Genomic DNA, 27,469 nt, shown 5'->3' with positions numbered 1-27,469 from the left:
TCTGGTGGCAAACTACCTTCCTGGTGTTTCTGGAGGTAATACCAGACTTTGGACCTGTGTTGGACTATCAGTTGGCAAGTCTGCTAACCCACCTTGGCCAGACAGGTGGCAGACTTCGTCACACTAACAGAGACCTGATCTTTTGGTCAAGGCCACATTCTCTGCAGTTAGTTTTATTTCCTGAATGGGGTTGCCATATCCAGACAAGACAGATTGCTAGAGATCTAGAATGGAAGTCTAAAGAAAGATGAGATCCCAAGGGAGCCAGGCTCTGAGCTCTCACTCACACCAAACTTCCATTACCCTGCAGAGAAAACTGATTCTGCAGCTTGAAACTTTGTGCTGTGATTCCAGGAGATCTCCAGGCCTCACCTTTGAGAACTGGCCTCATCTAATTTTAGTCCAAATCATTGCTTTTCTGTTTCTTTATTTTATTAAGGGGAGAGAGGTCTTTGTTACCTTACAAAGCCAGGTTTCTCTATTCTAAGAGACATTTAAAATTAAAAGTTAGATTTTTCTTGGGGGGGAAGTTTAGGGACAATAATAATAATTATAAAATTATAAAATTTTATTTATACCCCGCCCTCCCCACCGAGGCAGGCTCAGGGCGGCTTACAGAGTGTGGCAAAAGCCATGTTAAACAATAAAACAGTTATACATTTCAGTACCATTTAAAATTACCATTAAATTTACATAATATAAAAATCTAAAATCAATCTAAAATAATCTTATCTTATTGCTAACTCGATTGTTGATGTTAGTGATGGCATGGTGTTCATTTCAGGTTTCATCTTGGAAGGCTAGCCGGAAGAGGGCGGTTTTGCACGCCCTACGGAATTGGCTAATGTCCCATAGGGCCCGCACCTCTTCTGGCAGCTGATTCCACCACTGGGGTGCTTTTATAGAGAAGGCCTGTTCTCTGGTTATTTTTAGTTTGGCCTCCTTTGGCCCAGGTACTTCCAGAAGGTTTTGTGAGCTGGATCGCAGTGCTCTCTGGGGAACATATGGAGAGAGGCGGTCCCTAAGGTAAACAGGTCCTCAGCCATATAGGGCTTTAAAGGTAATAACCAGCACCTTGTAACGAACTCGGTAAATAACTGGCAGCCAATGCAGTTCCCGCAGCCCAGCCTGCACATGTTCCCACCGAGGTAGGCCCAATAGCAGTCTGGCTGCTGCATTCTGCACTAGCTGCAGCTTCCGGGTTCGGCACAGGGGCAGCCCCATGTAGAGGGCATTACAGTAGTCTAGCCTCGAGGTGACCGTTGCATGGATCACTGTTGCCAGGTCATTGCGCTCCAGGAAGGGAGCCAACTGCCTTGCCCGCCTAAGGTGGGAAAAGGCGGATTTGGCAGTGGCTGCTATCTGGGCCTCCATTGTCAAGGAAGACTCCAGTAGCACTCCCAAGCTCCTGACCCTGCGCACTGGTATCAGTGACGCACCGTCAAAAGCTGGAAGGGAGATCCCTCCCTCCGGACCACCACGCCCTAGACAAAGGACCTCTGTCTTCGCTGGATTCAGTTTCAGCCCACTCGACCTGATCCAGTCTGCCATGGCTTGCAGCGCCCGGTCCAGGTTTATAGGAACATCGGCAGCCCGGCCGTCCATCAATAGATAGACAAAAGAGCCTTGCCTGCCCATGTGGAACTACCATTCTCTGACATTGCCCAGAATTCTGGTTTTTAAATTCCCCATGGCACCGACGTTTAGACAAGACACTTCTAGGGAAAACAGAAAACAGGAGCTGCCAGTAAGGGGTCCGGCAGCCAGGGAACCCTGGGGTTTTTCACTCTTTCTCTCTCGTGACCCAGTGAAGTTGCCCCATGGGAACTGCACAAGAGAATAACCCTCTCACTTAGAGGCTTTGTCTCCTCTCCTTCACACACACCACATAAATCCTTCCAGATCCTAGCTTCTGTGCTTCAGCTCCAAAGCGGAGCCTAATAGACAGAGCTTAAGGGGTGATCAGACCCTTCTTCTTTCCTAAGGAGAGGTAATCAGAATTCCCAGGCAGTAAATACTCACAATCCTGAAGATCTTCTGATTCCCTGGACACGTCGGTTCAACCAGGCGTGGGATCTTGGTTGGCAAACCGGACACTTTCCCCCACCAGGGCAGAGAGAGCCGGACTCGATAAAAAATGTGACCATGGCACCTAGTCCATTCTTTCCACCACGAGGGTGGAAGACGGACGGCTATACAACCAGCCAAGGGAAAGGAAATATCCTAACCCCGTTCATTTCCCGGTCAATGCACCAAAATGAAGCAGAGAAATAACGAGGTCTGCACACATTACTGGTATGAAATGACGTTTACTTTTGGTACCAAGAGCAGAACTTAGTCGGCCATGGGCTCCCAAAATGACTAAGTTAAAATCATTCTACATATTCACACAGGCACAGGCACACAGGCTTATCTGATTCAACATTCCCCACCTCCTTGTAACTCTTTCTAGTACTTTTCCATTCCTCCTGTCTCCATGCTTTACAGCTCCAGCAAGAAGCTTCTCTGAGGCCCCTTTGTTATCTAGTACACGTCCAGAGGCCTCAATGAGGTCACTGCCTCTTATCTAATATAAAACCTTGAATTCACACCCACTTGGTGCTGTCTGTGCTTCTAACAAAGAGTTGTATCAGACATCCTAGTTCTGAAGGCAGAAGCATGCTTTTATTCATTATCATAGGGGTATTCATTAATTATTCAGGGGTCCCACTTCATTGCCTCCAAAAGCAAGTGTCTTTCATTGCTGTTTGCTGCTGACCCAGTCCCAGACATGCTGCTTTTTGTTCTTGACTAGTGTGACACCCTTTCTCCCCCTGGTGTCTTCTCAACATACTCATTTCTGTAACCAGAATTTAAACAGTAAAGCTCCTGCCCCAAGGAGATTTGTCTGTCTCTCTCTGTTTAGTTTGGAATCCCCCCACTAACTGTTATTGGCCTTCCTCCCTAACTGGGTTGTTAGGTGTGTTTGTAGATGTGTCTGAGAGCCAGTGTGGCATAGTGGTTAGAATGCTAGGCTAGGATCTGGGAGGAGCAGGGATAGAGCCCCAATCTGCCATGGAAGTTCACTGGGTGACCTTTAGCCAGTAACACCAGTCACATGGTTGCAACATTTGCCACCTTGCAAAGTTGTTCTGAGGAGAAAAAGAAGCATGTAAGCCACTTTGGGATCTACTGGGGAGAAAGATTGGGCATGAGTGAAGTAAAGAAAGGAAGATGTTTTATTAAATTGTTTAAATATTTTATATTTTAATTCCTGTTTTAATGTTTCAATATTTCAGTGTTTACATGTGTGATGCTCTGAGTGCCCTATTTGGGTGAAAAGGCAGCACAGAAATGTTTTAAATAAATAGACGAAGAATTGATAGTTATTTTTTGCTCTTTTGCAGGAAATGGATTTTTTGGATATAACAAGTATTCGAGATACCAGAGTAGGGAAATTTGCCAAGATTCCTAAGGTTAGTTTGTGGCATGTTGTACAGCACTTTTTGTTTTGCATTCAAATTGCCCAGGCTCCTTTGAAGTTGCCACAGATGAATAGCTCAAATAGCCTCTCCCAGTACTTCCAAAGAGAGGTTTTGCAGACAAATTGCTGAGCCAACCACAAGGTTCCAGCACTCCTTTGATGCTGCTTTAGAGACCACTGGTTGACTTGATGCAGTTCTTTCCCCTTCTCTCTCTTGTGCCACCCAAACTAAAGTCTTTTCATGGCACAACTGAGTCATGCACACTCAGGCCTCAGATTCAGCAGGAGATCACAGGAGTGCAGCTCCTGAACCTTTCTGAGGGTTCCCCCTCTTCCTCCCCACCTTGTCCATTGAATAGTAGGTGCATAACAACTCCTGGATGAGCTCCACCACCTATTTTTTCTACAAAGTGACCGCTGTGCACACTTGAGGTGAATCAGTAGTGCAAAACTAGGTTGCTGTGCAACATGAGGAAACTGCAGCCCATAGGACGGGGTGAGGAAACAAAATATTTGACAATAATGTTTACGATAAACACCAGCTTGCAGCTCCAGGTCACTATTTTCTCCATACTATGCAATGAAACTCTCCTGCATCCTCACATACTAGCTGTAAGAAAAGGCAGAGTGGGGTGATGCTATAACATCACAGCTGATTGTACTTCTTCCAGCTGTGCAATGTCCTTTTCGAGATATGATGACCAGAATTATACAGTATTACAAATGAGGTCACACCATAGATCCATAAAGGGATGTTATAATATTGGCTGTTTTATTTTCAATCCCTTTCCTAATAATCCCCAGTGTAGAGTTTGCCTTTTTCATTGCTATGGCACACTGGGTTGATACTTTCACTTTTTCACTACAACCTCAAGGTCTCTTTCCTTTTTAAAATTGGTTAAAAGACAGGAAGCAGAGAGTAGGAATAAATGAACTGTTCTCACAATGCAGGAAAGTATGCAGTGGTGTCCCTTTCAGTCTCAGACTCTATTAGCATATACTTGAAATTACCTACATTGAACTTCATTTGCCGCATTGTTGGCTGCTCACCCAAGTTCTGGAGATCCTTGTGGAGTTCTTTGCAGTTGACCTTTTTTATTTGTTGTATTTATGTGTGTGTGCATGCGCACCTGGAAGTCATGGTGACTTCTGGTGACTGACCCCTACTGAGGGCCTGGAGGATATTCAGAGAGGTGGTTTAATAAAGCCTGTCCCCACCTCACAGCTCCTGATATTTCAAGGAGGTCTCACATTCAAGTACTTGCCAGAGTTGACCCCACCTAGCTTCTGAGATCTGATGAGATCAGGCTTGCTTGGGCTATCCAGGTCAAGACTCAGTTGACCTTTGTTTTTCAGCAACCTGAATAATTTTGTGTCATCTGCACTTAGTTACTACACTGCTCATCCCTAGTTCCAGATTGTTTACCAATTCTGAAATCCATATTCCATGTCTGATAAGCAGTATTCCCTCTAAGCTGCACTAATGAGTGCTGGCGCACAAAGGAAGGAAGGCTCGGAGTGGTGCACACCACCACTTTGCTTTTGCCTGCCCACCCCCATCCTCTTCCCCATGCAGGTGAGGGGAAGGAAGGTCACAACATGGGTAGCAGGGAGGTTCTTGCCTGGGTTGGCAGAACCCCTAGCGCCAGCTCTGAATACAATTTAAGCAAATTCATTCTGAGTTTGTTACAAAGTTATGGAAATAATTTTCTAAAAAACTAATTTGCATGATAGTCAAATATCGACTTTAATGATACTAGCTTTTTTCACTCACGAGGTAGAATTTTTGCTCAGAACACTGTGGAGCTTCAAAGGAAAATTACTGATAAGCTTACTCAAGAGTATTTGATGAGGCATCTTGTTAAAAGCCTTTTGAAAATCCAAGTATATAATTCTACTGAGTCTATCTTTCATAACTTGACTGGGACAGATGTGAGGCTAACTGGCCTGTCATTTCCTAATTGTCCTCTGTACCTCTTTTTAAAAATTGATGTGACATTCACTATTTGCCATTCTTTTGGTACAGTAGCTGATTTTAGTGGCAAATTACATATACCAGTTGGTAAACCAACTTTCTCACATTTGAGTTCCCTAAGAACACTTGGGTGTTTGCCATCAGGAGCTGGGAATGTATTGATGTTTTATTTCCCAAAAAAGTCTAGAATTTAACTTCTCATCACTTCAATTTGATCCAATTCTTCAGACAGTGTTCCTGAAAATAGAGGCTTTGGCCTGGATACATATCTCACACTTTTTAATGTGATCACAGATGCAAAGAATTTGTTTAGTTTCTTTACAATCTCCCTATCTTTCTTTAGCAATCCCTTTATTCTATTCCAAGGACCCAACTGCTTGTTTTTCTGGTTTCCTGCTCTAGGTATATTTAAATAAATGTTTATTGTTTGTCTTTATGCTTTTAGCAATCTGATCTTCAGATTCTCATTTTGCATACCTAATTAACTTACATTTCTTTTGCTAGACATTATGCTACCTTCTATTGGGGCAGACCTTCCATTTTTAAAAAACAAGCTCCCCCCCCCCCTTTATCCGCTCATTTTTAAAATAACATGTTAGAGTTTTAGACTTTAGAGGTAACTTTCTGTTGACAAGAATGCTGAACTTAATAGCACAATGATCATTGATCCCAGCTGGTGCAGCAACATCTACATCTCTCACCAGATCTTGAGCCCTATTAAGAACAAACTCCAAGATTATTACCTCTCTCATTGGCTCCATGATTAATTGTTCCAGTACACAAATGTCTGTGCACTGGAACAGTTGGTCACAAGGCTGATGATGTCTAGGGATCTCATTTCTACAACATGACTTGAACTGATGGTAAATGTAAGCATAGTTAACATCATCCAGTATGACAACATTATTTGCTTTAGTTACCTCCCTTGTTTCATTCTCCATCTTAACATCAGCCTCAAGGGTTGTCTCGAAGGAGAGGCTCCCCAGATCCTGTTGCTTGGATTAGTTTAAAAGTTTCTCTGCTACCTTTTGATATTATGTGTCTGCAGTATGGTTCCCTTTTGGTTTAACTGAAGCCTGCCCCTTTTGTGCAGGCCTTTTAATTTTCCAATGTTATCTTTCCTTTACAGAGCCAGAAGCTCCGGGAGGTTTTCAACCTGGATTTTCCAGACAACAACTTCTTGCTCAAGACTTTGACTGTGGTTTCTGGTCCAGATATGGTGGACCTCACCTTTCATAATTTTGTTTCCTATAAAGAAAATGTGGGAAAGGTACTGGGAAACTGTATAAGGTGGATGTCCATGAACCAAAACAAAATAGCAAGTGGGCTGTGTGTTGCTGCTGTTTACATTGTGATCATAAGTCATCAGAAGAGTTATAGGGAGTATTTTGCTGTGTTCCTTGAGTACCCCAGCAGTTAGTGCAGCAAAAGTGTAATGGAGCAGCTGCTGCAGAACCCCTGTCATTCCTGAACATATGAACATATGAAGCTGCCTTATACTGAATCAGACCTTTGGTCCATCAAAGTCAGTATTGTCTTCTCAGACTGGCAGCAGCTCCCCAGGGTCTCAAGCTGAGGTTTTTCACACCTCTTTGCCTGGACCCTTTTTTGGAGATGCCAGGGATTGAACCTGGGACCTTCTGCTTCCCAAGCAGATGCTCTACCACTGAGCCACCGTCCCTCCCTGTGTGAAACTAGATCATGGCACAATAGCACAATGGCTTTTATGTTGAGATGGTGCAAAATACAGCTTTCTAGACTTTCAGCTTGCACATATGTCTTTTTCAGAGCTGGGCAGATGATATCTTAGCCATTGCTAGAAACCCATTTTCATATAATGCTTGCCGCTACAGCTTCCTGGAAAAAATGTAAGTAGCTTTCAATTCATTTTGTATTTTGCACATCCAAGGCATTCAAAGGCATTTTTATATTTTATTGTGTAAGGTAATAGTGACAGACCAGCTCCTCAGAAACATTTTCTATATATCAACAACAGGTATATGTCATTCCACCTGCCCAGTTCTGTAGGAGTATTTCTTGTATTAAGTCACCTAGTGGCAATGGCTGAACCAAGTACTTATTAAGGTGACAGAATATGCAGAAGCAATTCCACCCAGAAACCTCAGCTGGTATGTTCAGTCTAATATTATAGTGCTAACTCTTCTGCAATAGCTTCCTCTTCTGCTTGTATGAATTACCACTGTGAGAAATCATTGTCAATCCTTGTGGGTGACACACCAGCAACAGAGAAATCCTGAAGGCTGCTGTGATTAGGCCTCCCAATCCCCAGGTCCCAGCGGGGGATCCCCCGGTTTTACAGGCTTCCCCCCTCCCCCAGCCAGCTGGCCGGCGGGGGAAGCCCCACCCCCACAGCCATTATCCACCTCCATGAACAATTCCCATAAGGAATGATGGGGAATTGATCCGCGGTTATCGGGGGCTCTGGGGGGGGGCTGTTTTTTGAGGTAGATGTGCCAAATTTTCAGTATAGCATCTAGTGCCTCTTCCCAAAATGCCCCCCAAGTTTCAAAAGCATTGGACCAGGGGGTCCAATTCCACGAGCCCCAAAAGAAGGTGCCCCTATCCTTCATTATTTTCTATGGAAGGATTTTAAAAGGTGTGCTGTCCCTTTAAATGTGATGGCCAGAACTCCCTTGAAGTTCAATTATGCTTGTCACACCCATGCTCCTGGATCCGCCCCCAATGTCTCCTGGCTCCACCCCCAAAGTCTCCTGGCCCCACCCCCAAAGTCCCCAGATATTTCTTGAATTGGACTTGGCAACCTTAGCTGTGATGGAGGCAGCCTGACAACTGGCACATCTGAGGCACCACTGGTCCAGTCCCTATGGATAGTCTGCAGGGGAAATAACAATATGTGCTCCTGTGTGGGACACAGGCAGCATAGCAAGTGCACCAGAGTCCACGGCAACTCCAGAGCATTCACCAACCAGACAGTGGTACCTTATGCCATCCTTCAGAGTGGCATACAAGGCCTAGCCAATTTTTGCCCAGTGATCCAGCCACTGCCCTTTGACAACACTCTCCCCCCCACTGCCCAAGACTAGTAGACAGGGAGGGAAGACCCAGCAATAGTGCAAGCCTTAGAGAGGCACATAGCCTGAGTGTCCCTCCCCCTCAGTCCATAGGGAAAGGGCACTTGTATGATAGGATACCTAGCCCTCCCATGGTAATGGTCTGATTGGCAGCAAAAGTATTGCCCACACACAACCATCCCTGTTTGAGGCCCCACACCCCTTTCCCCTGGAAAAAATAAAGAAATATAGACAGAAGCCAGGATCAAACCCACAGCCCCCACACCCAAGACTAGCATCTTGACCACTGGGCTAAGAAGGCACATAAAAAGGAGGTGTGCCAAAGGACAGCAGGAACTCCACTGACATCACCACCAATCAGGGGTCATGTGTGGCAAGGGGGCCAGGCAGAGAGCATTGCACAAACAGGTATCACTCAGTGAAGGCACTGGGATAGCATGGCCAGGGTCTTGGTTCAATCCCCACATTGGGAGAGGTGAGAGGCAGACAAAAGCCTTGGGGTTGACCTTTTGCCATGGCAAACCACAAAAGGTGGAACTGGATAGTGCAGTTGATTAACTGCCCACTGAGCCATCATTTTGAGAGCAGTGTCCCTTAACAACTCCTCCATGCCACCCCCATGGCAATAGCTCCCTTGCTCCATGTCCACCCTGGGCCCTTTGCATTCTTGCCCTGCCCTGCTGCATGAATTATCAGATGCCAGCAGTGCTGTGGGGAAATGTGGGACCCAGAGACTGTCCCCCCTGTACTAGAACAGCTGCACACCACCTTGGACCACCCATCAGCCCATGCCCTAAGCAAGTTGCATGCAGCAGCCAGCAGAATGTTTTAGTGGGGATCAATATGTGTAGCCAGTCTCTAAGGTGCAGCTGGACTCTGTTGTATCATGCAGCTGAACAAAACAGAGTCCAGTGGCACCATAAAGGCCAACCGCAGTTATGCTATCCCTGAGCATCCCTGACCGAGAGCGCACACACACCCCTTAGGGGAAGGGGAGATCACCTCAGCAAGACTTAAGAGGATTTCACAGATTAGAAGAAGACTACAGATTTATACCCCGCCCTTCTTCCTGAATCAGAGACTCAGAGCAGCTTAAAATCTCCTATATCTTCTCCCCCAACAACAGACACCCTGTGAGGTGGGTGGGGCTGAGAGGGTTCTCATAGCAGCTGCCCTTTCAAGGACAACTCCTGAGATAGCTATGGCTGACCCAAGGTCATTCCAGCAGCTGCAAGTGGAGGAGTGGGGAATCAAACCCATTTCTCCCAGATAAGAGTCCGCACACTTAACCACTACACCAAACTGACTCTCAGGGGGGCAGGGAGAGGGATGGAGCAAGTCTCACCTACTAAAAAATAAACTGACAGGGATGAGATTGTAGAGCACCCCAGACTTTACTGAACAGCAAATCCTGATGAGATCCAATGATATCAGACTGCAAACCTACTCTGTCTTGAATGGCTCCTGTGCCTTTGTGAGCTCCACCCGGGAGCCATGGGGAGACAAACTGAGCTGTCCCTAGCACAGGATACATTTCAGTGGGACAGACTTGCCAGGTGGAAGGCTGCCCAAGACAGAATGCTCCAGAAACATATGCAGTGATGACAAGCACACCCTGACAGCCACAATCAGCAGGGTCTGTGGTTCCTCCTGCATGGGAGGGGCTCAGTTGCCAGGAGCATGAGGCAACCATCCAGATGACACTTACCAATCTTGTGAGGAAGCAATCCGCATCTAGAAATGTGAAGGCCCGGGAAAAAAACAGAAAAATTCAGAAAAAAAATCCCCCCCCCCGTTTTTTTCCTGAAGCCTTTTTTTTGTTTTTTCCAAAAAATTGGAAAAATTGAAAAAAAGAAAAGAATAGAAATTGATGATTATGTAACATTTTATTTTAACATAATGAATAAAATATTTTATTTTATATCTCATACTATGGAGAGGAAATATAAATAATCGTTACTTCTGGATTTTTAAAAATTGTTTTGTGGAAATTTTTTTGTCTGTTCCATATAAACTAGTAAATGGTTCAGGAAGTTGTTGCTCCATTTGTTATAATTACAAATAAATATTATTTAAAAAGTAAATTCTGTTTGTAATAATTGTTTGGATACACTATATTTTTAATATGCTAGTTGTAATAATTTCATGCCAAGTAAAATTGTCCATAGTCATATTTTGTGTTCCTAAAGTAACAGAATGACTTTCAATCTGGAAAAGAAAAAAGAATTGCTAATGTAGCCCCCCCCATTTCCCCCCCCCAAATTTCCATTTTTTCCCAGAAAAAAACCAGGGAAAAACTGGGTTTTTTTCTGAGCTTCAAAATTACTGGCAATTTTACATCTTTATCCACAACTGCAAGGGCTCCATATACTGCTGCTGCTGCTGCTGCTGCTACATAAAGCTCAATCCTGCAAAGGAATGGGTCCCAGGATTGTTTGCCAGCTAAGCCACTGAACATAGTGGATCTCTGTGGATCACAGAGCTGATCCACAGCTGCCAGGCACCCCAACCCACAGCTGTGCCTGTCCCCTGCCTGGGGGAAAGGGCACTCTGGTAAGGCAGTATGCTAACAGCCCAGTGTGGGGCTGCCAGCATCCCTGCCCCACATCATAGGTAGCACTCCTGGAAATGCTTCCCTGGGAGTCTGTCCCATCGCATGATCTGGGATATTGTGCAGGGTGGGCCTGGCTCAGGTTGTCCCCATAAACACACACTGCTAGCCTTGAGTGTGGCAAGTGGTGTTATTGAGGCAGCACCCAAGCTCGTGAGAGGGGGGTGGGGAAGGAGGCTGCAGACTTCTGTCCCAGGCAGCGGGATTGCCACCCCTTCTCACCTGTGGATGCATGGTAATCCTTTCAGATCGTGTCCCCAGAGATGGAGTATACTCTTTCAATTCTGATGTGAGACATGTTAACCACACACATGGATTTTGCTCTCCCCCTTGGGTGTTAGTGCTGAGTGCTCCCTCATTGGTGCTGAGTGCCCTCTCTGGGCCTCTCTTGCCACCCAAGTGCAGTGCTGAGTCAAACTGATGGCAGCCATGGGTCCATCCTGTGGCCACCAATACCATTTTAGAAGCAACTGCAGCTCTGCAAAAATTGCTGCAAGGCCCCAATCCAGATTCAGGTTATGGCAGCCCTAGAAGCTCTTGTCCCCTCCCCACCCACCTTTTCAAGTGCCAAAATACCTCAAAAAAGAAAGCAAAGTCCATCAGAGAAGGCAGGTGGCTCTGACTATTTTATGGGCACTTGTGGCTATAGCAGGGTTTTTGCTGGCATAACTTTCTGCTGGTTTGAGGGGCAGATCCTGAACTGGGGCAGCAGACTAACTCCTGCTCCTTTCCCTGCTGGTGCTGTGGTCTGTGATATTGTCACAATATGGCACCCAGCTGGGATGCTCCGCCAGTGTGTCTTAGAGATATGACAGTATAACCTCTTGCTGGCTCCCTGTACACTACACCCATACTGTGCTGTGACTCTCAGAAGTCAGAATCAGTTTCTTTCAGAATTTGCAGTGCCAGCATATGCTCTGAGTTCAGGGAATTTAATGATTTTTCCAGTCAGGGTGAAATTTCATTTCATCTCCTCATCTAACAATAACAATTTATCACATACTTTGAAAAGGTATGTTTCCCTGGGCCATGAATGAACATGAGCATCTTTTCCCTCCTGCTTTCTCTATTGTGATGAAAATTATACTTCCTCCATCCCTCCCCATCCCCAGCTATATGGGAAGCAAGGCCAATGAAAGATTGTCTGCTCTGATCTTTTTTTTTACAGACTGGTGAGGCTGAAATTGCAGTTGAATGCCGACGGGAAAATTCCTGTCAGAAAGTGAGTTTGCCATTTGCATTACCTTTGACACATTTTGACCAACAGATGCAACACAAGACAGACCTAAGTTCTGTTGTAGTAAATGGTCCCTTCACAAAGAGCTGCCCGGCCAGTTCTTATCCTCAAAGCATATTTCTAGAGGGAACAGATAGAGGGTCCACACCAGTCCAATATGTGGGTAAAGGGCAAAAGGATATTCTCCAGTGGTTTTGAAGGGCAAGAGAAACCCATAATACAATTCTGGTTACAAAAACAGAATTAAAGGGGATTATTCTAACTGCTACTGGATTACTGGGTATTGAAGCTTGGAAGAAAGGAAAGTCCACCAGAGAAGGCAGGTGACTCTTCAGTCCCGATGCAGAGTCATAATCTTGGTTCCCATTCAGCCTTTGGTTTGCTAGTGATGAGGAAAATGAGGGCACTCTAAGTTAAGATGTACTAATAATATTGCCAAAATAAATAATATCTTGTATGTTCTAGATATCTGATAATAAAGAACTGCTGAAACACGAGAAGTGGTTTCGTGTTGTATCTTAGGAAGGTGGGGCTCCAGCACTACCCTGCTACAAAAGTTTTCATCCAGAAAACTAACAGCTGCTTGTTCTTTTCCATTTGGCTTTCAAGAAAATAGAAATGAAATGATTACTAGGTTCCATAGCAGCCTACACTGGATTTGATTCTCTGCAGAGCCTAATAGAGCAATCCTAAATACCATCTACCTAAATAGAATTATACCATCTAAGTTCATTGATTTAAATGGTTCAAGAAGAGTTTAATTCTGATTAGGATTTTACTGTTGATAGTAAACTACTATTCTTTAAAATTATGGGCTTATTTTAAATTGTACTTAATAACTGGCATGTAATGGCCTTTATTATTTGACGTGCAATTGTTTTGAAATGTGACAGGATGAAACAGTTTTTATTTTTTGCATGACAAAATCCCATTGATCAAGTGATGCCAAGAATCTAACCAAGATGCTGACAAAGCACTTGAATACTTCGAGGAAATGATGCATCCATGATGGACAGCTCTAGTTTACTCTAGTATTACAAATAAAAGTGTAAACTAGCAATCACATCACAGTCCAGTGCAATCTGATCAATGTCCTTCATAATTTGACAATCTCCAGAACACTATGGACAGTCATTCTTTCATAACTTACAGTTCCCAAGTATTCTGTATTTTTCAAGTTTTGATCTGGCAATTTGAACAACGTTCCACTATTTTATATGTAACTCTCACACTGTCAGCATTAGATTCTCTTTCCAAGGATGCTGCTACAAGGTAAAGGAGAGGATGGGGTGGGAAGAGGAAAATTTTGGCCCTTTCCCCTCAGGTTATTTCTCCACTCAAAATCATCTTCCCCATTAGAAAAAATCTCCTGTCTCCTATACCTTTCCCCTCTTCCCTTTCTATAGCTGATTCAGCAACTGCATTTTGTCAAGGGAGGGGGGAGAAAGCAACAGCCTACCCCAAAAAATCACAGCATGGCAGTTAACATGTCATTTTGTTGTTCATTGTCTGTCCTTCTCTCTCTTTTTGACAATCTTTTTGACATTATAGAGTTGCCAGCTCTGGGTTAGGAAATACCTGGAGATTTTGTGGGTGGAGCCTGGGGAAGTGAGATTTGGGAAGGGGCCTCAACAGGGTATAGCGCTGTAGAGTCCATCCCCCAAACCAGCCATTTTCTCCAGGGGAACTGATTTTGGTTGCCTGGAGATCAGTGGTAATAGCAGAAGATCTCCAGGGGCCACCTGGAGGTTGGCAACCTTGGTTGACAATATTTCACACTGAAAATTCTACCAGGCTGTCCTTCCCAAATTGTTTTGTGAAATTTTGCTTTGCCTGACTTGCCTTTTTCTTTCTCTCTCAGTATTTTTCAGATGTTTCCTGCAGACAGAAAAAGGGTAGAAGCTGCATTAACTGCTTGTCATCTTCCAAAGGGGAAGGTCAGTATATTCTTGATTTTCCATATCTCCAAAATAATTGCCTTCCTTGGCTTTGTATGAATTGAGCATATCTGTACAGAAAACTTGCATTGGGAGTTATGTCAGTGTAATGACATTACTTCTTCCAAAGAACTGTAGTTTGCTGCAGGTGCTGAGAATTTGGTTGAAGATCTCTACTATCCTCCCATCCTGTCCAATACCCCTTCTAAGCTGTGGAGTTTTGTGAGCAAAAATTCTACTTTGTGAGCTACTGACATTAAAGTTGTGAGCTACTGCATAAATTAGTTTGCTCTGGGATCATTTTTCCTGAGCTAAGACAAAAATATGTGAGCCAGAGGCTAAAAAACCTGTGAGTTAGCTCATACTAACTCAGCTTAGAGGGAACTCCTGCCCATCCTACAGACAGCTTCCTAGGGAAAGAGAATCATCATTCAACCAATTGAAGTCTGTAATGTATGTATGCTAACCATTGCTGCAACAGTGAAAAAGAGCTCAGCTGGTCAGAGGCTTTCCTAAACCATTACATACAGGTTATTGTCATAGCACAACACAGCTTGTTTCATTTTAATTCATTTGCTTCATTTATACCCTGACTTCCTTCCTAATGCTAAAAATGCCTTACACCATTCCCCTCTCTTCCATTATAACTTTACTGCAACCTTGTGAGGTAGGCTAGGCTGAGAGTGTGTGACTGGCTCAAAGTCCCTCAGCAAGTTTCCATGGCAGAAAAGGAATTCAGACTCAGGCCTTCCAGATCCAACTGTGATACTGTAACCACTACACTACACTAGAGAAGCTGGTGTCATAGAGTGTGAGATCAAGGCCCCAGACATCCCATTCCAGGTTTCTGGAAATCTTTGTGAAGGGGTTCATGACTTTTTTCCTCTCACAAAGTCCTCTTCCTTTGACTGAGATTCAGACTATTATGAGTGAAGAAAATATTTTATAACCACATTAATTATTGATAGCATATGTTTTTTTAAATATAAATAATTCCATATTTGAATAATTTAATATAGATTACTAAGCATCAGTGTGGTTCAGCCCCATGCCCCGACAGGGGTTTTGAAAAGTCTTTGCCCCTGCTAAGAATAGCAATCCTAATTACAGATGGGTACAAACCAGAAAAATGCAGTTCATGTCAGTTTGTGGTTTGTGGCCAGTCCATGAACCAACACTAACTGGGAGGTTCATTCACTAACCAAACTGGCTCATGTTCATGGCCCCACAAACCCTGTTGAAATGGACTGCAGTCCCTTTAAATTGGATTTGCAGAAAAAGTGAAAAACAGCTGAGTGGGGGGGAAGCAGGCTGTTCTCCACCACTCAGCTGTTTCTGCAGCTTTTGGTAGGAACAGAAATCCCTGCTTTCTGTTCTGTGCATGAACTGCTTTAAAAGTTCATAGAAGTTCATGATGGTAGGCCTGTTAATAAACCACAAACCAGGCAAAATTCATGCTTTGTGGTTTGGTTCATCCCTAATCTAGATTAACAAAGGGAAAACAGCAGAGCAGACAACTAGAAGGATAATCTTACCTAACATTTTCAGAATCTCACAACTCAGTACAAACTAGATACAAACACATAACACATCAACAACAGATCTGCAGAGTAAGATAACAGACACATATTCTAACTAAAACAAGCAAATAAATAAACAAGGACATTTGTATGCAGTCTGCATGATGGACATAAGATATGAAGGAAGAAAATGGAAAAGTAATACATCCATCTCTTAAAAATTCACACTCTCATACACACACACTCACCCCAAAAAGAGGGAGCATCCAATTCTCCATCCTTCTCAGCTGATTCAATAACCCTTTTCAGGACTCATGAGGCTATTGCTCCTATGGGAGAGCACACTATGTGTTATTCTCTTGGGGTGCATAATTGCCTTTCTGCGTTAAAAGAAGAACGCACATATTTTGCAACTTTGATATGTGCAAATATGTATTCTTGGAAATCTGGGTTTTGGGTAGTGCATATTATGGCTGAAAATCTGTGTGCACTGACTACTTCAAACTAAATGGCAATTACACATATTGAGATTACATGTAACGCATTCTCTTGATATGTGAGGTGGGAATGCCAGAAGAACACACCTGTAAAGGTCTAATATCTCAGCCTCAGAATTTGAGTTAAGCCTCAGGAGGAACCTTGTTTTAGTATGAGGGCTCAGTTCTAGAACACATGAATTAATAATAAAATAAATAGTGAATGTGTTCAGAACTTTAACTCTGTGATAGAGAATGGGTTTCCTTCACCATTTAATAGACTTTGATTACCATATGCATATCTAGACTCTGGAGGAAGGAATTCCAGGTGTTAAGTCAGGAACTCCATGGCAGTCTTGAGTCCCAGTCTTCTGCATTTTGGAAATGGAGCCAGTCAAAAATCAAGCATGATACCAGCTGCTCTTGTGCTTTCAGAATGATGGCATCAATCCAGAGGACTTCCCTGAGACTGTGTACAAATCTTTCTTGATGAGTCTGTGTCCTCGTCCAGAGATTGATGAGATATTTACCTCACAGTAAGTTTCCATAAAGCATCAAGGGCAAATAGATACTATACAGGTGAAGTGATTCTGTGAGATACAGCAGAGATTTCGCAGAGTTCCTATGTCTCTTTTTACCTCAGCATAACTTGCAATGACTCTTGGGTTGGCTTCACATCAGCACTTTTGAAAGTGGCATGCTCCCTTGATCTGCAATTCCAGTGTGCCCACCATTTTGTTAACCTTGGCCACAATCCAGAACATAGTTAGGTGCAGTTAATATGGTAACTATGCATTTGTAGCATTTATTTATTTATTTATTTATATTAAGATTTATACCCCGCCCTTCTCACCTAGGTGTCCATTTTCTCACTGTCAGCATTTTCCCCCTTTCTCATGACATCATTGTTCACCTTCTGGGTTTCCCCTACCTCAGTTCCATAGTTTCACAAACCTGCTTTAATATAGTATTTCCTGAAAGACTGTATTCAAAATGGATTTGGTCTCACTGTGGATGGGAATGTGCAGATTTCTGCACCATCCTGGCTATATCCAGTGCCATTTCTTCTGCATTTCCCCTCATGTCCACCATTTTCTTGCTGCTGGTTGGCTTTTTGCCAGCTTTATGGATAGGGTTGCCAAGTCCAATTCAAGAAATATCTGGGGATTTGGGGGTGGAACCAGAAGACTTTGGGGGTGGAGCCAGGAGACTTTGGGGGTAGAACCAGGAGACATTGGGGGTGGAGCCAGGAGCAAGGGTGTGACAAGCATGATTGAACTCCAAAGGGAGTTCTGGCCATCACATTTAAAGGGACCGCACACCTTTAAAATGCCTTCCTTCCATAAGAAATAATGAAGGATATGGGCACCTTGTTTTGGGGCTCATAGAATTGGACCCCCTGGTCCAATATTTTTGAAACTGGGGGGGTATTTCGGGGAGAAACACTGGATGCTATACTGAAAAGTTGGTGCCTCTACTTCAAAAAACAGCCCCACCCCAGAGCCCCAGATACCCACGGATCAATTCTCCATTATTTTCTATGGGAATAAGAGTTCCCAGCAGATATTTCCCTCCCCTCACCCCCCTTTCTGATGACCCAGAAGCAGGGGGAGGGCCTCCAAACCAGGGAATCCCCTGCCCCCACCTGAGGATTGGCCACCCTAATTATGGATTAGGCAGAAAATGGAACACAGAACAGAAATTACCTAAATAGTTTCTTAGGGGAGGGGTCATGGCTCAGTGGCAGAGCATCTGCTTGTTTGCAGAAAGTCCCAGGTTCAATCCCTGGCATCACCAGGTAAAAGGACTGAGCAGTAGGTGATGTAAAAGACCTCTGCTTGAGATCCTTGGGAGTTATTGCCAGTCTGAGTAGGCAATACTAACTGTGATGGTCTTATTCAGTATAAGACAACTTTGTGTGTTCATGTGTTAGAATTGTGGCAGGAAACATGGTCGGCCATCAAGTGGAACAGAACACCAGGATTTTCAAAAATTAAAGAGATGTTGATGAGTCTTCAAGAGTGCCATGGCACAGAGTGTTAAAGCTGCAGTGCTGCAGTCCTAAGCTCTGCTAACAACCTGAGTTCGATCCCCGGTAGAAGCTGGGTTTTCAGGTAGCTGGCTTGAGGTTGACTCAACCTTCCATCCTTCCGAGGTCGGTAAAATGAGTACCCAGCTTGCTGTGGGGGGGGGGGGGAGTGTAGATGACTGGGGAAGGCAATGGCAAACCACTCCATAAAAGTCTGCTGTGAAAATGTTGTGAAAGCAACGTCACCCCAGAGTCGGAAACGACTGATGCTTGCACAGGGGACCTTTCCTTTCCTGATGACTCTTAGTTTCTAGAACAGCCATTCTGTTCCCCCAAAATGGTCAGTTGTTGGCTTTATTTAATCTCTGTCCAGAGTATTTCTCAGAATTATGCAATGTTATTAATTTATTTAGAGATCAAGAAAGTTGTGGGGCTAAAAGCAAACATTAGGTATGATGGGCATGGGAAGAACAAAAAGGAAACAACCAAAAAGGAATGTGTCAAGAGTGCTGTATTACAGAAATAGGATTTCCTTGGAACGTGAAACTACCTCTTTCTCTCTCTCCCTTTGTCTGTGCGTAGCCATTCAAAAGCCAAGCCCTACATGACCAAAGAGCACCTGACCAAATTTATCAACAAGAAACAGCGAGATTCCCACCTTAATGATGTGCTTTTCCCCCCTGCCAAGCCACAGCAGGTGCAGGGTCTCATAGAGAAATATGAGCCAAGTGGGATGAATGTTCAGAGAGGTGAGTCCTTTTCCATTAGACTTCACCTTCATTATCATTCCCAGTCTGGGACAAGGACACAAGCTTTGAAGAACAGTTTGTGCTGTTCATTTTCTAACTTCATCAGGTGGATGAGCACAACAAGTTTAGTTATGGCAAAGTTGGGGATGCCACAGCATTTGTGAACATGGAGGCATTTGGCTATAGGCTGCTATGGATCTTCGTGGAAGACAACTCTCCGAGGAGGCCAAGTGCATGTCTCAAAACTGCCTGGTTCAGAATCAGCTGGGGAAGATTTTTCTGGGCTGAAGCATACCTCATCTTGTGCTGTTGTTGTTCATTTGCATTAGCTAACAATTGGTTTCCATACCAAATTCAAGGTACCTGTTCATATATAATGTTTTATATGGGCTCTGCTTATCCTCCCATATTTGCCCTCCTGTTCTCTTTCAAAAATGGAGGCTGTTTTTCCAGGAAAGAGATTTCTCCATGGAGGTAAGACATTTCAGAGAGTTCTGAGAGAGAGCAGAGAAGCTCTGAGATAGAGCAAAGAATAACTGATATAAGGGTGAGCAACTGGGGAAGTTGCTGAGAATTTCTGAGTTTGTGGTTGCTGGGGAACTGCTGTTTGTTTGGTTGAGTGGGCTGAAGGTGATTGTTGCTGATTGATTAGGAGTGGCTGTGTTCCCCACCGTCTTTGCATTGTTAAGCTGCGCCTTGCCAGAGGCGTGAGCCTTTGGCGCGAGCCGAAGGGCGAGAGCTAAAGGGCTCTTAGCCTGGGGGCTCTGTAAGGACCAGGAACCCAGATCCCTAATTTCCTTGTGCTCCCAATAAGGTAAATTGACCTCCAGAAAGGGAGCCACATAAACAAACAGGATTTAAAAAGGGACTGTATATTTAAAAAAAAAAAAGCCATCATGAAGGTAGAATGCCAGCAGGGGGGTGGGGGCTTTCCAGTGTTTTGCACTGAGTGTCACATGTATGACTATCTGCCCAAAGGACAGAAGTCTTGGGTGTGTGCTCGATGCAAGGAGCTCCTGGTCCTCAGGGAACGAGTTCGTACCCTTGAGGCCAAGGTGACTGACCTGGAGAAGCAGAGACAGTCAGTTAGGCACTCGGGGAAGCCTCTCGGGGACGTATTAGATGAGCCCCACTCTGAACATGGCAGCCCTGTTACTGCCAGGGAGCATAAGGGTCAAGAGGGAACAGGGCACTGGGCTGAGGATAAGGGGAATGCGCCCTCAGAAGGGACCTCTTCTTCAGTTGGTTAGCGGGTATCCTTTCGCGCCAAGGAACCATCCCTGGGCAGGGAGAGAGGGGGGGGTCTTGGTAGTTGGTGATTCGATCCTTAGGCAAGTAGACAGCTGGGTGGCAAAACCGCGTACTGACCGTATGGTGACTTGCCTGCCTGGTGCAAAGGTAGCGGATATTACGCGTGTAGTAGATAGGCTGATAGACAGTGCTGGGGAGGAGCCAGTGGTCGTGGTGCATGTTGGCACCAACGATGTGGGGAAATGCAGTCATGAGGTCCTGGAGGAAAAATTTAGGCTGCTAGGCAGGAGACAAGGCCAGGACCTCCAAGGTAGCCTTCTCAGAAGTGCTACCTGTTCCACATGCAGGGCAGGAGAAACAGACACAAATTAGAAGTCTCAATGTGTGGATGAGACGATGGTGTAGGGAGGAAGGGTGTAAGTTTGTTTGGCACTGCAATGCTTTCTGGAACAAGTGGGAGTTGTACAAAAGAGACGGTCTCCACTTGTCCCCAGATGGAAGCAGGCTGCTAGCGCTTAAAATCAAAAAGGTGGCAGAGCAATTTTTAAACTAAGGGCGTTTTCGCACTGACCGTAATCGGCAGCAACGCCCCTCTTCACCGCGCAGGATCTGCACGGATTTCGCACCAATTGCCGCGGAGCACCTGGAAGAGCCGCAAAGTCCAGCGGCTTTTGCGGCACAAATGGAAACCGCCAAAAACCAGTTTCCATTTGCGCTGCAAAAGCCACAGGACTTTGCGGCTCTTCCGGGTGCTCCGCAGCAATTGGTGCAAAATCCGCGCAGATCCTGCGTGGTGAAGAGGGGCGTCGCTGCCGATTAAGGTCAGTGCGAAAACGCCCTAAGTCTTGGGGGAAAGCCGACAGGAGATGAAATGTCTCTGGTTCGGGAGGACTCATCTCATAGAGATGAAGGGTTAGCTGTTACTTTTCTACCAGGTATAGGATCAGAGTTCTCCACTGTGATGGTGACAAACAGTGTTGACTGTCTGCCAAAGTCTCGAGGCGACAGAAGGAAGGTTGTGGGGTTGCCTGGGAAATTATAGATGTTTGTATGCAAATGCTAGAAGTGTTCGAAGTAAAATTGGTCAGTTGGAATGTTTAGTGTTGGGAGAAAACATAGACATTGTGAGAATTTCAGAAATTTGGTGGAATGAGGAGAATCAGTGGGACACAGTGATTCCTGGATATAAGTTATATTGGAAGGAAAGGAAGGGAAGGGTTGGAGATGGGGTGGCTCTGTATGTCAGAGATGGTATACGGTCCAGTAAGACTGAGGTCAGAGAATTAAATTCCCTTCTAGAAATGCTTTGGGTTGAAATAGAGGGCCCCAAAGAAAATTTAACTTTGGGAGTTTATCGCCCACCAAATCAAAAGGTAGAGGACAGTTATAATATGATGGAAGGATTAAAGATAATGGCTAAACATGAAAACTGTGTCGTAATAGGTGATTTTAACTACCCGCAGATTGATTGGGTCAATATGTGTTCTGATCGAGAGAAAGAGATTGCATTTTTTTGATGCTCTCAATGACTGTGCTATGGAGCAGATGGTCTCAGAACCTACCAGGGGTGGGGTAATCTTTGATTTGGTCCTAAGTAATGCCCAAGACTTGGGGAGAGATGTAAAAGTGACCACACCGCTTGGGAGCAGTGACCATAACGTTATTGATTTCACCATTTGTATAAATAGAGAGTTGCCCCAAAAGACCGGCACAACCACGTTTAACTTTAAAAGGGGTAAATTCTCTGAGATGAGGAAGCATGTGAAGAGGAAACTGAAAGGAAATGTAAATACAGTCAAAACCCTTGTGGAAGCTTGGAAGCTATTTAAAACTACAATCCTAGAAGCTCAGATAAAATATATACCACAAGTTAGGAAAGGCACAAACAGGCATAAGAAAAGGCCTGCATGGTTAACAAAATAATGGAAGCTGTAAAAGGTAAGGACTCCTTTAAGCGGTGGAAAGCTAGTCCAAGTGAGATTAATAAAAGGGAACACAGGCTGTGTTATATCAAATGCAAGACTGTGATCAGGCAGGCAAAAAGGGACTATGAGGAGCATACTGCAAAAAACATAAAGACCGACAATAAAAATTTCTTCAAATATATTAGAAGCAGGAAACCAGCCAGGGAGGCAGTGGGGCCCTTGGATGACCATGGGGTAAAAGGATTACTGAAGGAGGATAGGGAAATGGCTGAGAAACTGAATGCATTTTTTGCCTCCGTCTTCACTATGGAAGACGAGAAGTGTTTGTCCGCTCCAGAACCACTAATTTTGGAAGGGGTGTTGAAAGATCTGAGTCAGATTGAGGTGGCAAGAGAGGAGGTCCTACAACTGATAGACAAATTAAAAACTAATAAGTCACCAGGTCCGGATGGCATACATCCAAGAGTTCTGAAAGAACGCAAAGTTGAACTTGTGGATCTTCTAACAAAAATCTGTAATCTTTCATTGAAATTTGCCTCCGTTCCTAAGGACTGGAAGGTAGCAAATGTCACCCCCATCTTTAAAAAGGGTTCCAGAGGAGATCCGGGAAATTATAGGCTGGTCAGTCTGACTTCAATACCGGAAAAGTTGGTAGAAACCATTATCAAGGACAGAAGAGTAGGCACATTGATGAACACGGGTTATTGAGGAAGACTCATCATGGGTTCCGTAAGGGAAGATCTTGCCTCACTAACCTGTTACAGTTCTTTGAGGGGGTGAACAAACATGTGGAAAAGGAGACCCAATAGATGTTGTTTACCTTGACTTTCAGAAAGCTTTTTTTTTTATAACTCAATTTTTTTATTATAGACTCATTACAATTACTACCTGTTCCAACAGGTAGGTGTACCATAATAACAAATCAAAAACAACACAATTTAAAAATATCTCAAGTGTTACCATTCCACACCACTTAATATATATATATTTATGTCTATTTATATTTTCTATATTTTTATAGCAGAGGAATAATGAAGCTTAACAATGCCAATTTCACTAACAGCTTTTTAAAACTTAGTGCCACACGCATTCAATATAACTTCTTCTTCTATATCTTGATTATTCCTTCTACTCTCAAAAAAAAATCCATAAAGAATAAATTCTAACAATATATCTCAGTCCCTGGAGACCTTAAAGTTAAGGTCAAAAAGAAAAAAAAAGAAACTCTTCTTCTTCACCTGGACTGAATTAAACAAGGAGGGAAATTACCCAGGTGCTCTCACCAGCTGTCCCCACCCAGCTCTTAATTCTGAAAGGAAAATCAATAATTATAAATTATAAGTTTCTTCAGCTTTTCCCTTTTCTTGTTGCTCCAATTTCTTTTAAATAGAGTCCATATTTTCTTCCAGATTAACATCAACTTCCTCAGTACATACACGGGTTGTCCTTGGAGGGATGAGAGGAGAGCATTCCTTTCTCTTATTAACTCTTGATGTTGGAGAGGATAATAGTATCTCACCCGAGGCTGCGTCATATGCTGTAAATGAAGTGGAGCCTTTTTGGACACATAGTTTGCCTGATTGTAGCCATTTATATTTAATTTTTAAGTCCCACAATTTGGCAGTGGTGTCCTTAAGGTCTCTTCTGATTCTTAAAAGTTCAGGAGGGAGATCTGGAAAGACCTGAATCTTTAACCCCTGGTAGTCGAAGCCTCCTCTCTCCCTAGCCTCTGCAAAGACTCTTAACCACTACACCAAACTGGGAGAGCCAGTTTGGTGTAGTGGTTAAGTGTGCGGACTCTTATCTGGGAGAACTGGGTTTGATTCCCCACTCCTCCACTTGCACCTGCTGAAATGGCCTTGGGTCAGCCATAGCTCTGGCAGAGGTTGTCCTTGAAAGGGCAGCTGCTGTGAGAGCCCTCTCCAGCCCCACCCACCTCACAGGGTGTCTGTTGTGGGGGAGGAAGGTAAAGGAGATTGTGAGCCGCTCTGAGACTCTTCGGAGTGGAGGGCGGGATATAAATCCAATATCTTCTTCTTCTTCTTTGCCTCATTCGATAGTCCTTAAACTGCACCACAATATCTCTGGTATAAGACAAATTGTCTTCACATACCTTGCCTACACGATATGCTTTTTGGATGAGTGGAAGAACCTCGACCTCCAAGTGGATTACTTCAGCAAGCCAATTTGCCATGAATATATATACGTCCATTTCTGCTTCCACATCCAATTTAAAGCCTCTAAATTTTAGGCACAGCTCCCGGCTACGAAAGTCCACTGCCAAAACCCGTTCCCTCGTCCATGCATCTGTTGTTATCTCTTGAGCTTTTTTCAACGCTTCTTGTGCCGTCAGGGTTGCCTGCTTACAAGAATTCTCTAATTCATCCAGACGCTGACACATTGGTTGAAGCATAGAAGTTATGTCCTCTCGTATTTCTTGTCTTAGTTTAGACGTTGCCTGAAACAATAAATTCACCATGAGAGGACTTTCTGCAGGTGGTTCCTCACATCTCTCCAAGCTTGCGTGGGAGGTGGAAGGCAGTTCCAAGAAACTAGTTAGAGGCTGAAAGCTTTTTTCCTTCTGCTTGGTCTTTTTCACGCCTTTTGGAGGCATCTTTCAAAAGTTCAAAAATATAATTTGAAGGGGTAAAAAATGATATAACTTTGGAGCCAGCTGGGAGAGCGTTAGGCAAAGGCTCCTGACCGGATATTGGTCAAAGCCACTCCCCCCCTTCCAGAAAGCTTTTGATAAAGTTCCTCATCAAAGGCTCCATAGAAAGCTTGAGAGTCATGGAGAAAAAGGACAGGTCCTCTTGTGGATCAAAAACTGGCTAATTAATAGGAAGCAGAGAGTGAGTATAAATGGGCAGTCTTCGCAGTGGAAGACGGTAAACAGTGGTGCCGCAGGGCTTGGTACTGGGTCCCATGCTCTTTAACTTGTTCATAAATGATTCGGAGTTGGGAGTGAGCAGTAAAGTGCCAAGTTTGCAGATGACACTAAATTGTTCAGGGTGGTGAGAACCAGAGAGGATTGTGAGGCACTCCAAAGGCATCTGTTGAGGCTGGGTGAGTGGGCGTCAACGTGGCAGATGAGGTTCAATGTGGCCAAGTGCAAAGTAATGCACATTGGGGCCAAGAAGCCCAGCTACAAATACAAGTTGATGGGGTGTGAACTGGCAGAGACTGACCAAGAGAGAGATCTTGGGGTCATGGTAGATAACTCACTGAAAATGTCAAGACAGTGTGCGATTGCAATAAAAAAGGAATTATTAGGAAGGGAACTGAAAACAAATCAGCCAGTATCATAATGCCCCTGTATAAATTGATGGTGCGGTCTCATTTGGAATACTGTGTGCAATTCTGGTCACCGCACCTCAAAAAGGATATTATAGCATTGGAAAAAGTCCAGAAAAGGGCAACTAGAATGATTAAAGGGTTGGAACACTTGCCCTATGAAGAAAGGTTAAAACACTTGGGGCTCTTTAGCTTGGAGAAACGTCGACTGTGGGGTGACATGATAGAGATTTACAAGATAATGCATGGGATGGAGAAAGTAGAGAAAAGTACTTTTCTCCCTTTCTCACAATACAAGAACTCATAGGCATTCAATGAAATTGCTGAGCAGTCAGGTTAAAACAGATAAAAGGAAGTACTTCTTCACCCAAAGGGTGATTAACATATGGAATTCACTGCCACAGGAGGTGGTGGCGGCTACAAGCATAGACAGCTTCAAGAGGGGGTTAGATAAAAATATGGAGCAGAGGTCCATCAGTGGCTATTAACCACAGTGTGTGTGTGTGTGTGTGTATAAATATAAAAAAAGAAATTTTGGCCACTGTGTGATACAGAGTGTTGGACTGGATGGGCCCTTGGCCTGATCCAACATGGCTTCTCTTATGTTCTTATGTATGCAATTGTGGATTTAGTACTGCAATTATGGGATAGCTTCCCACCCCAGATATGTTTGGGGGTGATGCAACATGTGACAATTCCATACAGTTTGAGGGATGCAAATAAAGGCTTTAAAAATTCTCACAAACTATTAAATATGGTAAATATGGCTATTTTTATGTAGTTGATGGCTGCTCCTGTTTTGATACTGTCCTGCATTGTTTTTTGTTTGTTTTGCTTTAAATTTTGCCTACCATTAGGCATTCAGATAGACTTTCATGAATAAATACATATTTCATTGCCCCTGTTTACTAGGTGAAAGAGCAGAAACATCCAAGCTTAGTTCCTTCTGTAGAGCGCTACTAGTTATATTTGTTTTTTTATCTTTTAGGGCAGTTGTCTCCAGAGGGAATGGTTTGGTTCCTATGTGGTCCTGAAAATAGTGTGATAGCACAGGACAAACTATTGCTGTACCAGGATATGAGCCAACCACTCTCTCATTATTTCATCAACTCATCCCATAACACATATCTAACAGGTATGTCCTGATACAGAAACAGGCCAGAGTCTACCAAGTGTTTTACTTCAAGAGGACAGCTATTGTTTCACTGCACGCTTCCCAACAGTTTTGTGAATCATAAAAGGGCTTCTTAAATTAGCACTGCAGACTTCTGGAGGTTGGGTAAGGAAGGTCCTGTCATAATCCTCCCTGCCGTGTTCCATCTCCAGTAGTTCTAACTCTACCAGAACAATGTCCCGTGGATATTGTGAAGGGGAGACCAGGAAATAATTGCTGAGGATAATTATCAGATCCAATCGAAAGGCTGAGGAACAGCTTCAAGGAACATAATTCCATGTAGCTCTTCCCAAGAGTTAGCGCATACTCCAAATAAAATAAAATAATGTGGGGTTTACATGTGTCCCGTGGTGCAGAGTGTTAAAGCTGCAGTACTGCAGTCCTAAACTCTGTTCACGACCTGAGTTCGGTCCCCGGCTGAAGCTGGGTTTTCAGGTAGCCAGCTCAGGTTGACTCAGCCTTCCATCCTTCCGAGGGCGGTAAAATGAGTACCCAGCTTGCTGGGGGGAAAGCGTAGATGACTGGGGAAGGCAATGGCAAACCACCCCGTAAAAAGTCTGCCATGAAAATGTTGTGAAAGCAACGTCACCCCAGAGTTGGAAACGACTGGTGCTTGCACAGGAGACCTTTCCTTTCCTTTTCCTTGCATGTTTGAGAAGAAACTACATAAATGCCCACCATGTTCTGTTTCACTGAAAGCAATTACCCCAGTTGTAGGGTCAAAATCACAGTAATTATCAGTCACATTTTCACCATGCCTTCCTACACGGAGTTC

The 27,469-nt window shown here is 44.0% G+C and overlaps 1 protein-coding gene across 1 annotated transcript in view; it reads left to right on the top strand.

Annotated features, from left to right (window-relative positions):
• Window positions 1-27,469, top strand: part of PLCB2 (phospholipase C beta 2) — a 95,857-nt gene that overhangs the window by 18,063 nt on the left and 50,325 nt on the right. Inside the window, exons 3-10 of the mRNA XM_060261344.1 lie at window positions 3,387-3,455; window positions 6,568-6,708; window positions 7,227-7,306; window positions 12,271-12,324; window positions 14,201-14,276; window positions 16,708-16,808; window positions 18,884-19,050; window positions 26,509-26,655. Coding sequence (XP_060117327.1) covers window positions 3,387-3,455; window positions 6,568-6,708; window positions 7,227-7,306; window positions 12,271-12,324; window positions 14,201-14,276; window positions 16,708-16,808; window positions 18,884-19,050; window positions 26,509-26,655 — 835 coding nt within the window. The remainder of the gene's footprint in view (window positions 1-3,386; window positions 3,456-6,567; window positions 6,709-7,226; window positions 7,307-12,270; window positions 12,325-14,200; window positions 14,277-16,707; window positions 16,809-18,883; window positions 19,051-26,508; window positions 26,656-27,469) is intronic.

Source organism: Heteronotia binoei, chromosome 21, assembly GCF_032191835.1.
Source record: "Heteronotia binoei isolate CCM8104 ecotype False Entrance Well chromosome 21, APGP_CSIRO_Hbin_v1, whole genome shotgun sequence".
NCBI lineage: Eukaryota > Metazoa > Chordata > Lepidosauria > Squamata > Gekkonidae > Heteronotia > Heteronotia binoei.
The sequence above is the reverse complement of the archived record's forward strand: the minus strand, read 5'-3'. Positions and strand labels throughout refer to the sequence as shown.